The 11,064-nt window shown below is 44.3% G+C and overlaps 2 protein-coding genes across 5 annotated transcripts in view; one reads left to right on the top strand and one right to left on the bottom strand.

Annotated features, from left to right (window-relative positions):
* Positions 1 to 10,187, bottom strand: part of LOC147150836 (type 1 phosphatidylinositol 4,5-bisphosphate 4-phosphatase-like) — a 32,031-nt gene extending 21,844 nt beyond the window's left edge. Inside the window, exons 1-2 of one of the 4 annotated variants that reach the window (XM_086015155.1) lie at positions 9,947 to 10,187; positions 6,089 to 6,269 (exon numbers count right to left, since the gene is read on the bottom strand). The gene's annotated coding sequence lies outside the window, so the exon portion shown is untranslated. Of the gene's footprint in view, positions 1 to 1,595; positions 2,194 to 3,041; positions 3,060 to 6,088; positions 6,270 to 9,946 lie in introns of those variants that run through there. The other 3 variants (XM_086015112.1, XM_086015138.1, XM_086015121.1) reach the window with 3 other exon arrangements.
* On the top strand, positions 1,686 to 10,421 carry LOC147150835 (uncharacterized). The gene is made up of 9 exons (XM_086015163.1): positions 1,686 to 1,850; positions 1,925 to 2,103; positions 3,634 to 3,771; positions 3,852 to 3,969; positions 4,037 to 4,220; positions 5,648 to 5,789; positions 9,455 to 9,651; positions 9,872 to 9,951; positions 10,025 to 10,421. The coding sequence occupies exons 1-9, from the start codon at positions 1,743 to 1,745 to the stop codon at positions 10,115 to 10,117; spliced, it is 1,239 nt and encodes a 412-aa protein (XP_085871289.1). The 5' UTR covers positions 1,686 to 1,742; the 3' UTR covers positions 10,118 to 10,421.
* The last annotated feature ends 643 nt before the right edge of the window (positions 10,422 to 11,064 follow it).

Raw genomic sequence — 11,064 nt, 5'->3', positions numbered from 1 at the left:
ATCAGTGATTGGACGGGCCAGAATTTTCTCTAGCTCAATCCAGACAGGACAGAAGTGATTGTTTTTGGACCCAATAACAAAAGGTCCAAGATCAAGCCTCTAATCAAGTGAGCAATCTTGGCATAATTATTGACTCGGACCTGAACTTTAACAACTACTTCAAAGCCATGACTAAATCTGCCTATGACCACCTGAAAAAAGGGCTTGAATGAAGGGTTTTTGGTCTCAACCAGACAAAAAAAATGCTCATGCTTTTATTTTCAGTAGGTTATATTCCTGTGATGATGTCTTTACAGGTCTTAGTAAAAAATCAATCTGGCAGCTGCCTCTGATCCTGAGTCCTTGCAAACACCAGGAAACTGGACCACATCACACCTGTCCTCAAACCACTGGCTTCCTGTGAGCCGAAGAATCAATTTGAAAATCTTGCTGCTGGTCTACAAATCTCTAACTGGTCTTGGAGCAAAATACAAGCAAGATGGAACTAGAAGCCTACGCAGCACGCAGACCCCTCAGTTGGTCTGGGACAGTTGGGTCTCTTGTGTGTTCCCACAACTAGAAGTAAACAAAGTGAGAAGCAGCATTGTTTTTTTTCTGTCTGGAGCAGAGAGTTGCACAGGCTTAGCAATCTGTGACTAAGAGCAGGCCAACTCGTCAGGTGGGTGCAATTTATGTGTGTCAGGATGGAGGTCGTTGACATCTAATGGCATGAAGGTGTGGAGGAAAATTGGAAGATGATCTGGAATTTGGCTGGGAGCCAGTGAAGCTGTATGAGAGAACAACTGTTTGCTTAACCCATTAAGGACGGGAGCGCATAAGCGCGTTTCACCCACTAGAGCCGGGAGCGCTGTTGCGTCTTTCTGCCTTTAAAGGCGGTAGAGCGAATATGTCGGTGTCATTTTTTTAATCCAATTCTCCGTCTCTTAGCCAATTTAATGCATTAGAAAATACACGTAACGGTGTCGCCAGACCGCGGAGGATGTTGTGGATGTTTTTTTCGAGCCGTAGGAAGGCTAATGGCGGACGCCGTTGATCGTCGGGAGCACTAATAAGTAACGGCAGTGCTGTATAGACGACGCGCACGACCAGTGGAACCAGACTAACGTGATATGATATGGTTTGTAGACAATGACGATATTGACGTCTTTGCAACAGAACAGAGGATGGTAATTACCACTCGATTTTTATAGTAGTGCTTCTCTTGCACTGACACGTTATTTTTACATCTTCGATTGAAACAGTAAATAATAATAAATTCTGCCTGTGTGAAAGCCACCCCTTTAATTCTTTTGGAATGATGTTTCTGTCTGCTAAATGGGCTGAGATATTAATCATTTTGTAAGTGTTGAATTTCTGGGAAAACTTCAGGTTTTCAAGGGTAATTCCAAAGGCGACCGACGGATTTGGGGAGCTGTTGAGACAGGCGCTTTAGTCCTTAATGGGTTAGTTGTACACAGAGCTGGGCACTTGACCCTTTTTTTGCCTGTCCGGCCGCAACCCTGCGCCCTTATTCATAAAAATGATCACCCACATTTGCAACATGGCACACTCAGGCTCCGAAGTTAATTGCGCAATGGCAACCTGCCAGGCCTCACCTTTGCATTCTGATGGTAAATTACGGGACCCGGGGAGGCGTCATTTTTCCCAGGAAGAACAAGTCAGACCGCATATGGCCGCTGTTGTCAGACGCTCACCTGTGACTCGCTATCCCCAGTCGTGCGAGTGTGCTCCAGTCGTCCATCATGCGTTGCTGCCTGTTGGTTTTGTCACTGCTGGCCTGCAGCTGCCAGGCGATTAACTTCACCGGCACAGCGTTCACCTACCATCCCCTGCAGGGCTCCAACGATACGGTACGTAGACGCTCTGCCTTGCCGGCGCCAGACATCGGCGTCCGCCGTCTTCATGACCAGCGTCTGCTCGGCAGACGGTCGTTCGCTACAAGGTGGCCTTCCGGGAGTGCGGCAACCTCACCGTGGTGGACTGTCCGCTGGACGAATGCACGCTCAAGGTGGTGTCCGTGAATCGGGTGGACGAGAGCGTCGGAGAGTGGTGTCAGGATGAAGTGGTCGTGCACGTCAACGCCATCGATGAGTTGGTGCTGCGGTGAGTCTGGAGAGCCTCGCGTCCGTCCGCTTCCCCTTCGGGCTCTTCGGGGCTCTCGGCAATGAGTTTGCCTCGGCGCTTATGGTGGCACTGTTGAAATGGCGCAAACTCTTCTTTTTCAAATATCTGTATGTGAACCAGTTGGGAACATTTAAAGAGGAACCCAAACATTTTTTTATTCAAGAATATGTACTATGCAGTCCCACTAGTCTAAATACAGCATTCTGATTGATATTGCATTTGTGGAATATGATTTAACCCATTAAAGGACTAAAGCGCCTGTCTCAACAGCTCCCCAAAACCGTCGGTCGCCTTTGGAATTACCTTTGAAATTACCTTTGAAATTCTCCCAGAAATTCAACACTTGCATCTATCTCAGCCCCTGTAGCAGACAGAAACATAATTCCAAAAGAATTAAAGATCTTCGACATGTGGCTTTCACACAGGCAGAATTTATTATTATTTATTGATTCAATTGAAGATGTAAAAATAACGTGTCAGTGCAAGAGAAACACTATTTTAATTTTTTTTAAATCAAGTGGTAATTACCATCCTCTATTCTGTTACAAAGAGGTCAATATCGTCATTGTCTACAAACCAAACCATATCATATCATATCATATCACGTTCGACTGGTTCCACTGGTCGTGCGCGTCGTCTATATATCACTGCCGTTATTTAATCATCAGAGCTACCGGAGATCGACGGCATCCGCCATGAGCCTACCTACGGCTCGAAAATATTTCATGACATCCTCCGCGGTGTATATTCTGATGCATTGAATTGGCTGAGAGACAGAGAATTGGATTAAAAAAAGGACAGTGACGTATCCGCTGTGCCAGCTTGAAAGGTAGAAAGACACAACGGCGCTCCCGGCTGTAGTGGTAGAAACGCGCTTATGCGCTCCCGTCCTTAATGGGTTAAGCAGCAAAATTTACCCATTTCTCGCCATCTGGGGGCGGCCATTTTCTCACTGAAATGACATCACAAATAGAGTAAACAAACTCACCGCGGGAGCACCAGTTGCGTTGGTAGACATTGTACAACCTCTTCTTCCGTGCCGGGAGTCACTTGACCAGCGAAGCTAAACCTGATTGGTTGGACGTTGGATGACTGGACACGGGGATCGATTGCTTCTCCTCAAATACCCGCGTTGTGCATCTGAATTTTTATGAAAGCGTATTTTCTAACGGCGAATTTTTATAACGGCGTATTTTCTGCAGGCGAATTTTGTGCAGTTGAATTTTTTTTTGCTAACAAATATTTTATAGTTGCTTCAAATAACCACAATGTCATTCTCTTCATTTGACAGTCCGCTTCAACTAGCAGTGAACATCTTGAAGGCTTTTTTTTTTTTTTTTGGAAGAAAGCCCTCTCTTTGGACTTCAATTGGTTCCATTCCAAAACCACCGTAATCCAAACTAATCTAGTTTTCAAACCTTGCAGTCGGTGCTGTCCCCTTTGATGAGCTCATTTCAGATCCCGTCCGTCCCAAATCCACTCAAAAACTAAAAACGTTTGCTCTTCCAGTCTGGAGGGCGTCCGGTGGATCGACGTCATCAATAACGTCGGAGACGTGCTGGCCGTGACCAACGCGGAGCTGAGGATCAGGAACGACACCGGCAGGCCAAATTCTTCGCCTCTGGTCACCATGCTTCCCGTCTACAGGTACGAGCACCCTGACACTGAAGTTTGTGCGCCACGGCAACCAGCTGCCACTTTACAGAATGTTTGCATGAATCTCCAAGGTCACCTTCCAACTGTTTGACGCAATCACGACTGCCCGTCTTTGACCCTGATGGAGATCTTGTGGATTGTTTACCCCTATTCCCCGATAACAACCCAAATATTTTGATCATCGATGGAGTAAGTGAGCCCTCAAAACAACAGCCTCCTCGATTCCCAGCCCATGCTGACTCCCCCTTCTTTGCAGGGCTGTTTCCTAAACTTTAAGCCCATCGTCAACGACAGCAGCGTGGAGGGCTTGTACGCCGTGCAGCTGGTCATGAGGGACACTGCTGTCAAGCCGTTGGCTCTAACTGGCAGCGAGGCGAACCCGAAATTTATCAACAAATATGAACCCATCAGCGAGATCCCCGTCCAGTTTGTGCTGAGGGGTGAGGAAATGTGCTCGTTTGGACTTGACTCACCTTGTAACCATCCAGTCCCAGGTGGCAAAAGTGGGGACAGTCTTCAGTCCTGTTCCTGGAGGGCCGCCGCTCCGCCCGTTTCCCCGGATCTCTCGCTGCTGCAACACACACCTGATTCAAACGATCGGGATCGTCATCCGCCTTCTGCACAGCTTGCTGATGACCTGATCATTTCAAATCAGCTGTGCTACGGCAGGGAGAGATCCAGCAAAACATGCAGGACAGAGGCCCTCCAGGAACAGGATGGTCTGAAACGCTTAACGTGAAAATGCATCGCCTTGCGTGGTCAGCGTCAGTAATGTAGAGGTTAGCGTTGGTGGAAGTGGCCATGACTAGAGCGCTCCACATACATTTTGGCTATGAGTTATAACTTTTCAAACATTAAGCTTTTTTCCGTTAAGCGTTTTGGGGCTAACACCAAAAAGCGTCACACATGCAAGTATTAAAATGCCTACTAAAAGGGACATTGTGTAGAATTTGTGCCATCTAGTGGTGAACTAATAGAATGCAAGGACCAACGCTCAAAAGGCGTGCATCTTAAAGCAGGTGTGCTCCGGTGCCTCACGGATCACGCGTCGCAAGCCTACCACTAATTTCTTCAGCAAAGGTGCAAGCAAAATGTCTTCACAAACGACTTCGTAAAGCTGGTCTCCTTCGGGTAACCGTAGTAGAAAGATGGCAGCGAAACATGGCAGCCTCCTGTAGGGTAGGCATGCTCTATGTTATATAATTAGCAATTACTAGACCCACGATTATGTATATAGTTTAAATGCACGTTGACATGATGGAACATCCTTTGTTTGTATATTATTGAAATGAACAGAGCTGCGCATTCCGCCTATGACGGACAACCATTTTGTAGGCATCAACGATGCCCGTCTATGTAATCGTCGACTCTAACCGAACGGCACATTTGAATAACGTTATGTGAGTTTCCAAAGAGAATGTTGTTAAAAAATGCCGTTGATGATGATCGCCGGACTGGCCTGACTGTTTTTTTTTTTAATGAACATTGAAACATCAAAACATTGTACACACTGCGCCTTTCGGTTGTAATAAATAGTCACAGTGGAGAAAATGCAGTGCAGCTTCCACAAATTAGCATCGCTAGCAGTAGCATTGCAAAACAAGTCTACACTCGGTACAGTCACGGCCGCTCCGTTGGTACCATGATCAAGTGTTACTAGAACTCCAAATATATCACTACTTACTTTGAAGTTTTACTTTTGGGAATGTCCAGATAATCGAAAATCATGACAAAGCAGTGAAAAATGTACTTGTCGAGCAAAAGTGCCAATTTGGAATCCTCTCAGATGCCGCCAGTCCCTTGTCTGCGTACTTGTTAGCAAATGTTCGTATCCCTACTTTTACTTTTGCCCTATGCACATTTACAGTGGATCCGCCAGTGGAGTCGTGCACCCCAGGAGAATACCTGCCCAAGTTCATAGATCCGACACCTCCGGACGAAGTTCATTTATACGCCTTAGTAAACCAGACCCTGGAGATTCACATTCACGCAGAAGCAAATATATCGACGTAAGTGTTGTTTTTTAAGTCATTTCATATCACCACAGAAATGCAATCATCTCTCCCACTGTCTACTTTGCTTTGTCACATTTCAGTTTCAAAGGACAAAGTTATTACCCTTTTATTTCCGACGGAAACCACTTCCTGGTGGCGTCACACTTTACACAACAGCCTACGCACATCGTAAAAAAGCGGTTCACAACCACTATATTTAAACGAGTAAAATGACAAAAATACACAACCATTTAAAAATGCATCATGCTCGGCAGAGGTAATGGTTAGTGAATGCGTTTCTTTCTTGCACCTACCATTTGTGTCGAACGGCAGACATCTCAATGAACAGTACATCAGTCTGTCCGTGGCACATGAACAGGATCAGCCCGAGCCAGAAGCTGTGTCCAAATTCACACGCTGTGTCCTCCGAAGAATCAATTTTTAGCCACATGACATCACTTCCGGTTTGAGTTGATCAGCATCAGTGATCCCAATCTGCCAAAAGAGGGCGGCAGAGGGAAGTAGTTGCTGGTGGGCGGGGGAGTCTCGACTTATTTGTGTAACACATGATTTAGTAGCCAATTGTATACCTGTCAACTTATACGTTTTCCCCATATTTGATACTTTTTTTGATAATTTCAAATTGTGTACGCCGTATAACAATTTTTGTACGGGATTTTTTTTTTTTTTTTTTATCGTTTTTTTTTGGTCGACCGATCTCACTGGTAGCAGACAACGTTATTTGGTAAATAAAATATACATGTTGACACAAATTATCTTTGTTCTTATTCTACATAAGGGGAATTGCAATCATTAATAAGGGGAGCAATTGGCTGAGGTTGACAGGTATGCAATTGATATTTTCATTTTTGTATATTGATCCGGGGATTGTATATATTAGTTTGTAATTTTTTTTTTGCTTGAATTCATAATATTCATCCTGCTTAAGTATTTGTTCCTTTTTGAGTTGGCTTGGTATGTTGCATTTCTGGAACTGCGAAAGCTGTTGCATGACTTTCCTAACCTTACTATTAGACATGGGATTCTCTGATGGAAGTCAAAACCGAGTCCTCGCTCACCTGTGCACTTTCAGCTCACTTTGCCAAAAGCACTTATCCCCAAGGCATTAACTGCTTGACACGGCAATCGGCTAAATTAACATTTAAACACTGACCGCACACTTCAGAGAGCTCGACGTATCTGTTATTGGCCATACATGTCTGGTGATTTGTACACCTTTTGCTCCGAATGCTTTCATTGTCAGAAAGGTGCGTCTCCTGTACCACGGGAATGTGCCCCACTTCAAACCATTCAAACAGACAGAACTTTTCAAAAAGTAACTGCGGATATCACGACCTACCTATTACATGTCAGGGAAATCCGTATGCGTTAGTTATCACCGACTATTTCGCACGCTATGCCAATCTGTTCCCACTGAAAGATCAGCGTGCCATAACAGTTGCGAAATGTATTTTTGAGGACTATGTCAGACAACATGGGTTGCCCGAGTCTATTCGCGATCCTGCTAACAAAATGAATAAGTTGGCTCCCAGATGGCAAGGGCCATTTGTCATTTCTGAAACGGGTAGCGCAAGATGGACAGTTGGGTGTGACAAAGGTGCCATGCAGTCTGTCGAGGATATGAATAAGATTACAATACTATATTACTATAATTTTTTTGTGTATTAACTCCTTCACTGCCATTGACGAATGTACTTGTCTTTTCACAGTCCAGCCATTCAATCCCAGGAATTTTATATTTTTTTCCAAACGTTTGGTAAAAAAGGGTCTGAAAATGCCTGGCGGTGAATGAGTTCATTTTGGGATTGCACATATTATTCTTCTTTATTATTTTTCTAACATGGTGTAGTATTGTGTTATGAGCAGGGGTGTAACGGAACGCTAAAGCACGTTTTGGTTCGGTTCGGTTTTTGGGAAACTTCGGTTCGGTATATTTTCGGTAAAAAAAATGTTTTTTTAAAAAAAATGTTTATTTTGAAAAGACGACAAGTAAACTGTAAAATAAGTAAATAAAAGCGAACTATTCGGGGGAAATTCTAGGAAATTACACCAGAATAAAAAATACACTAACAATAAAGATCTCAATTTTGTAAATTAAGACACTGAAATCTTTAAACACTCAGCAGCAACAGCCTATGACACATCTATGTATTCAAGTTAAAGCCAAGTTGTCATTACAGTACATATATATCTTTTTGTGATGAACAAAATAAAATGACAGTTACAATTATTGCTAACTATATTAAAAGTATTTTTATAATGAAAAAAATACAGTAACTTTAAAAAGTCTTTATGAAATTGGATACACTTTTTAGGCATTGAAATCTTGTTCAACAGCAAATTGTCACGAATTGTGTTATCTGTGTTGTAGTCGGATTTGTGTGTTACTGAGTTGCTGAGGCGCAAGCAGTTGTACTTGGATTAATAAAAACATGACAATCAAACTACATCTGAAGGCGTGTTCCTGGAATATCATAACAATATGATAAATCTCGCTATTTAAGTTTGACGTTTTTACTACCTCGTCTAAGAAACATTCACAGTCGGATGATGCCGTGCATGTTAGACGTGCTACCTGCCGCCCACCTCATGTGGCAATGTCGGTACACAACTTTCGGACTTAACCACGTACCTTTCCACATCGGCGATTTTAACAGGACATCCAGAATGTTTTCCCAAACAGGAGACCGCAGCGTACGGGGGACCTTCGAGCTCTGGCTCTTTTCTAGCTCTCACTGTTGTGCCGCCACTCTCCTCTCCCGCATGCAACGGTCAGCGCCCGTGTGTAAGCTCGCGCTAATAAGTGGACCGAAGCGAACGCAAGTGGATCAAACCGAACATGCTACACCGAAACGCATTAATACACCCACGTGTACCGTTACACCCCTAGTTGTGAGTATATATTCATTTTTATCCTACTTAAGTGGGGATGTAACAATTCACTCAAGCCCCGATTCGATTCGATTTTCAGTTCCCGATTTTCAATGTGACTATTTTTAAAAAATTGCTACAATCCTTTTCTCTCTGCACTAGAGTGGTTCTGCAGCAATTCACAAACGCAATACGCAATGTTTGGCGCAAAAGCATCATTTGATCTACACATTCAAAATGTGCTATGCATCGGGAATGAAAAAAACTTTCAAGACATAATTTTCTCGAATTTAATCAACTTGATTGATTAGATTAATTGGAGCGAATCGATTTCAAATCGATTTTTGATTTATCGTTACATCCCTATGCTTAAGTATTTGTTCCTTTTTGAGTTGGTTTGGTACGGTGCATTCCCAGGGCGAAGAAGAAAAAGAGAGAGGGGTGAATTAGAGCGAGGCTGTTCAATAAAGACGCAACGTAACACTGTCCTGCCGTGTTGGTTGTTTTGGCAAGGAAGACGCCAGAAGCAATCCATAAGCTCAACCTATATTGTAACCCGCCATACCACGGCCTCCGATAAGGTAGAAAAATATTTAAGGGTTACAATATTACGGAACATGGGCATTGCTTTGCATTTGAATCTGTGGGCCTACGATAATGTAATAGACATCATTTAAATTCATGGTGCGCCCCCTGGAGTCCATGGCACCCTTAGCCTGTGCCTTGGTGGCCGAATTGAGCGAGCCTTGCACAATTTGTGGCTAACATGTTGTCGACTTGTGTGCTAGGATCACAGAGGTGCTGTTCAGCGGGCCGGCCGGCATAAACAAGATGGCGTTGGGCGGCGGCCATTTTGTTCTGGTCTGGACGCCGACTGTCGAGCATTCGGGGCTACGTCAGCCCATCTGTTACGTTGTTGAAGCCACCCTGGATGCGGAGACATATCACTCCAATATGCGCTGTGTCATCGTGGCAGTTGACCACTGTGAGTCGAGTCTCTTACTGTCTCTTCCAAAAACCATTCGACAAGATCATTGCGTGGCAGCGGCGGGCCGGTTGCCACTATTTAAAAAAAAAAAAAAAAAAAGGGATGAAATGATTCGCAAGTCGAGCACTTTTGCTCTGACTGATTGGCCAAAAACGGCTCACCGCTGCCACTGGTCCGCCAGGCCAACCGTTGAAAGCCGAGTGTCTTTTCTCTTTAGCGTTTTTTTTCTTGGATGCCACGTTCCTGTCCCGAAGCCTGACTAACCGCAACAATGTCGAACAAATCGGCTTACCGCGGGTATGCACTCACAACACTCCACGCGCACAGCACGTGGATGCACACCGGTGACGCGCCGCTTGTTGTCCCGCAGCTGAAGGAGGAGCTGGTGCAAGGAGGGCTGCCCCCCGACATCACGCTGAGAGTGGTGAACTTCACCGAGAAGCCGACAACACTCAAACCATGAGACGTGAGCGTTGGCTCACATCTTCTCCAAGCGTCTTTCTCTCCCTTCACCTGTGGCAACAAAACCCCACAAGCTATCAATGCAACAGCATGTTCAACAGAGTTGCTGATCATTTCACGCGCTAACAACGTGCGGCCATAAGCCTCAGACCTGCTTTGCTCATCAAACTTGGTTGAAAAAGGTTTTGCTCGAGTGTGTTCCACTCCTGGCATTGAAGCCACGTCACAAGATTCAGAAAATTCAGCGCCTCGGTGAAATGTGACAAATTTGAAATCCCAATTAAATAAATGGAGCTCAACTTTGACACCAAGCAATTCCATCATCATCATCATCATCATCATCAGGAGAGATGGGCATTTAACCCTTTTTTATTTTCGCCAGTCCGCGACACCTGGATACTCTTCTGTCCTCATCACTCCCTCAGTCCTTATTCATAAAAATAATTGTCCTCCAACCCCATCAGTCCTCCTCCTTTTAAAGCGCTTCCATCCTTACATTCCATTGGTCCGCCCCACCCTCTCCCAAAAAAAAAAAAAAAAAAAAAACATCCGTGCACCCATTAACATTTTATTAACAGTGACTAATTTCCTATGCATATCCACTTCCCAGCTGGGAGTTTTATGAGTGGATTAAATTGTTTACAACTGTTTGACTAACGTAGCATTTAGCCGCCAACACAAGACCATTGTGATGTGATGATGATGATGATGATGCGGACCGGAGGTAGCCAGAGGACATGGGCAGGATATTAAAAGATTGAGTAATAACGCAATAATGCGTTTGATTGCAAAACGTTTGCATTTTAACGCAAGACTTCTTCAAGTTTTTATTGCGTTATTTCACAATAAAATAATTATTGCAAAATAACGCAAGGTTATTTTAAGAGGAAAGAAACAGTGGAACAGACTTCCACTTGAGGGTCGTTTAAATGTACGTTGGCACTGGTA

Source organism: Filicampus tigris, chromosome 2 (genome assembly GCF_054856515.1).
Source record: "Filicampus tigris isolate MCC_2025a chromosome 2, RoL_Ftig_1.0, whole genome shotgun sequence".
In the NCBI taxonomy this organism is placed as follows: Eukaryota; Metazoa; Chordata; class Actinopteri; order Syngnathiformes; family Syngnathidae; genus Filicampus; species Filicampus tigris.
Note: the sequence above shows the minus strand (reverse complement) of the source record. Positions and strands in the feature narration are given on the sequence as shown.

Excerpts from the sequence above, each read along its gene's own strand:
- LOC147150835 (XM_086015163.1), top strand. The coding sequence starts at position 1,743 with ATGCGTTGCTGCCTGTTGGTTTTGTCACTGCTGGCCTGCAGCTGCCAG. Across the intron at positions 3,772-3,851 it reads ACCATGCTTCCCGTCTACAG|GTCACCTTCCAACTGTTTGA; the intron begins GTACGAGCACCC and ends TGAATCTCCAAG. Across the intron at positions 9,652-9,871 it reads CATCGTGGCAGTTGACCACT|CGTTTTTTTTCTTGGATGCC; the intron begins GTGAGTCGAGTC and ends TTTTCTCTTTAG.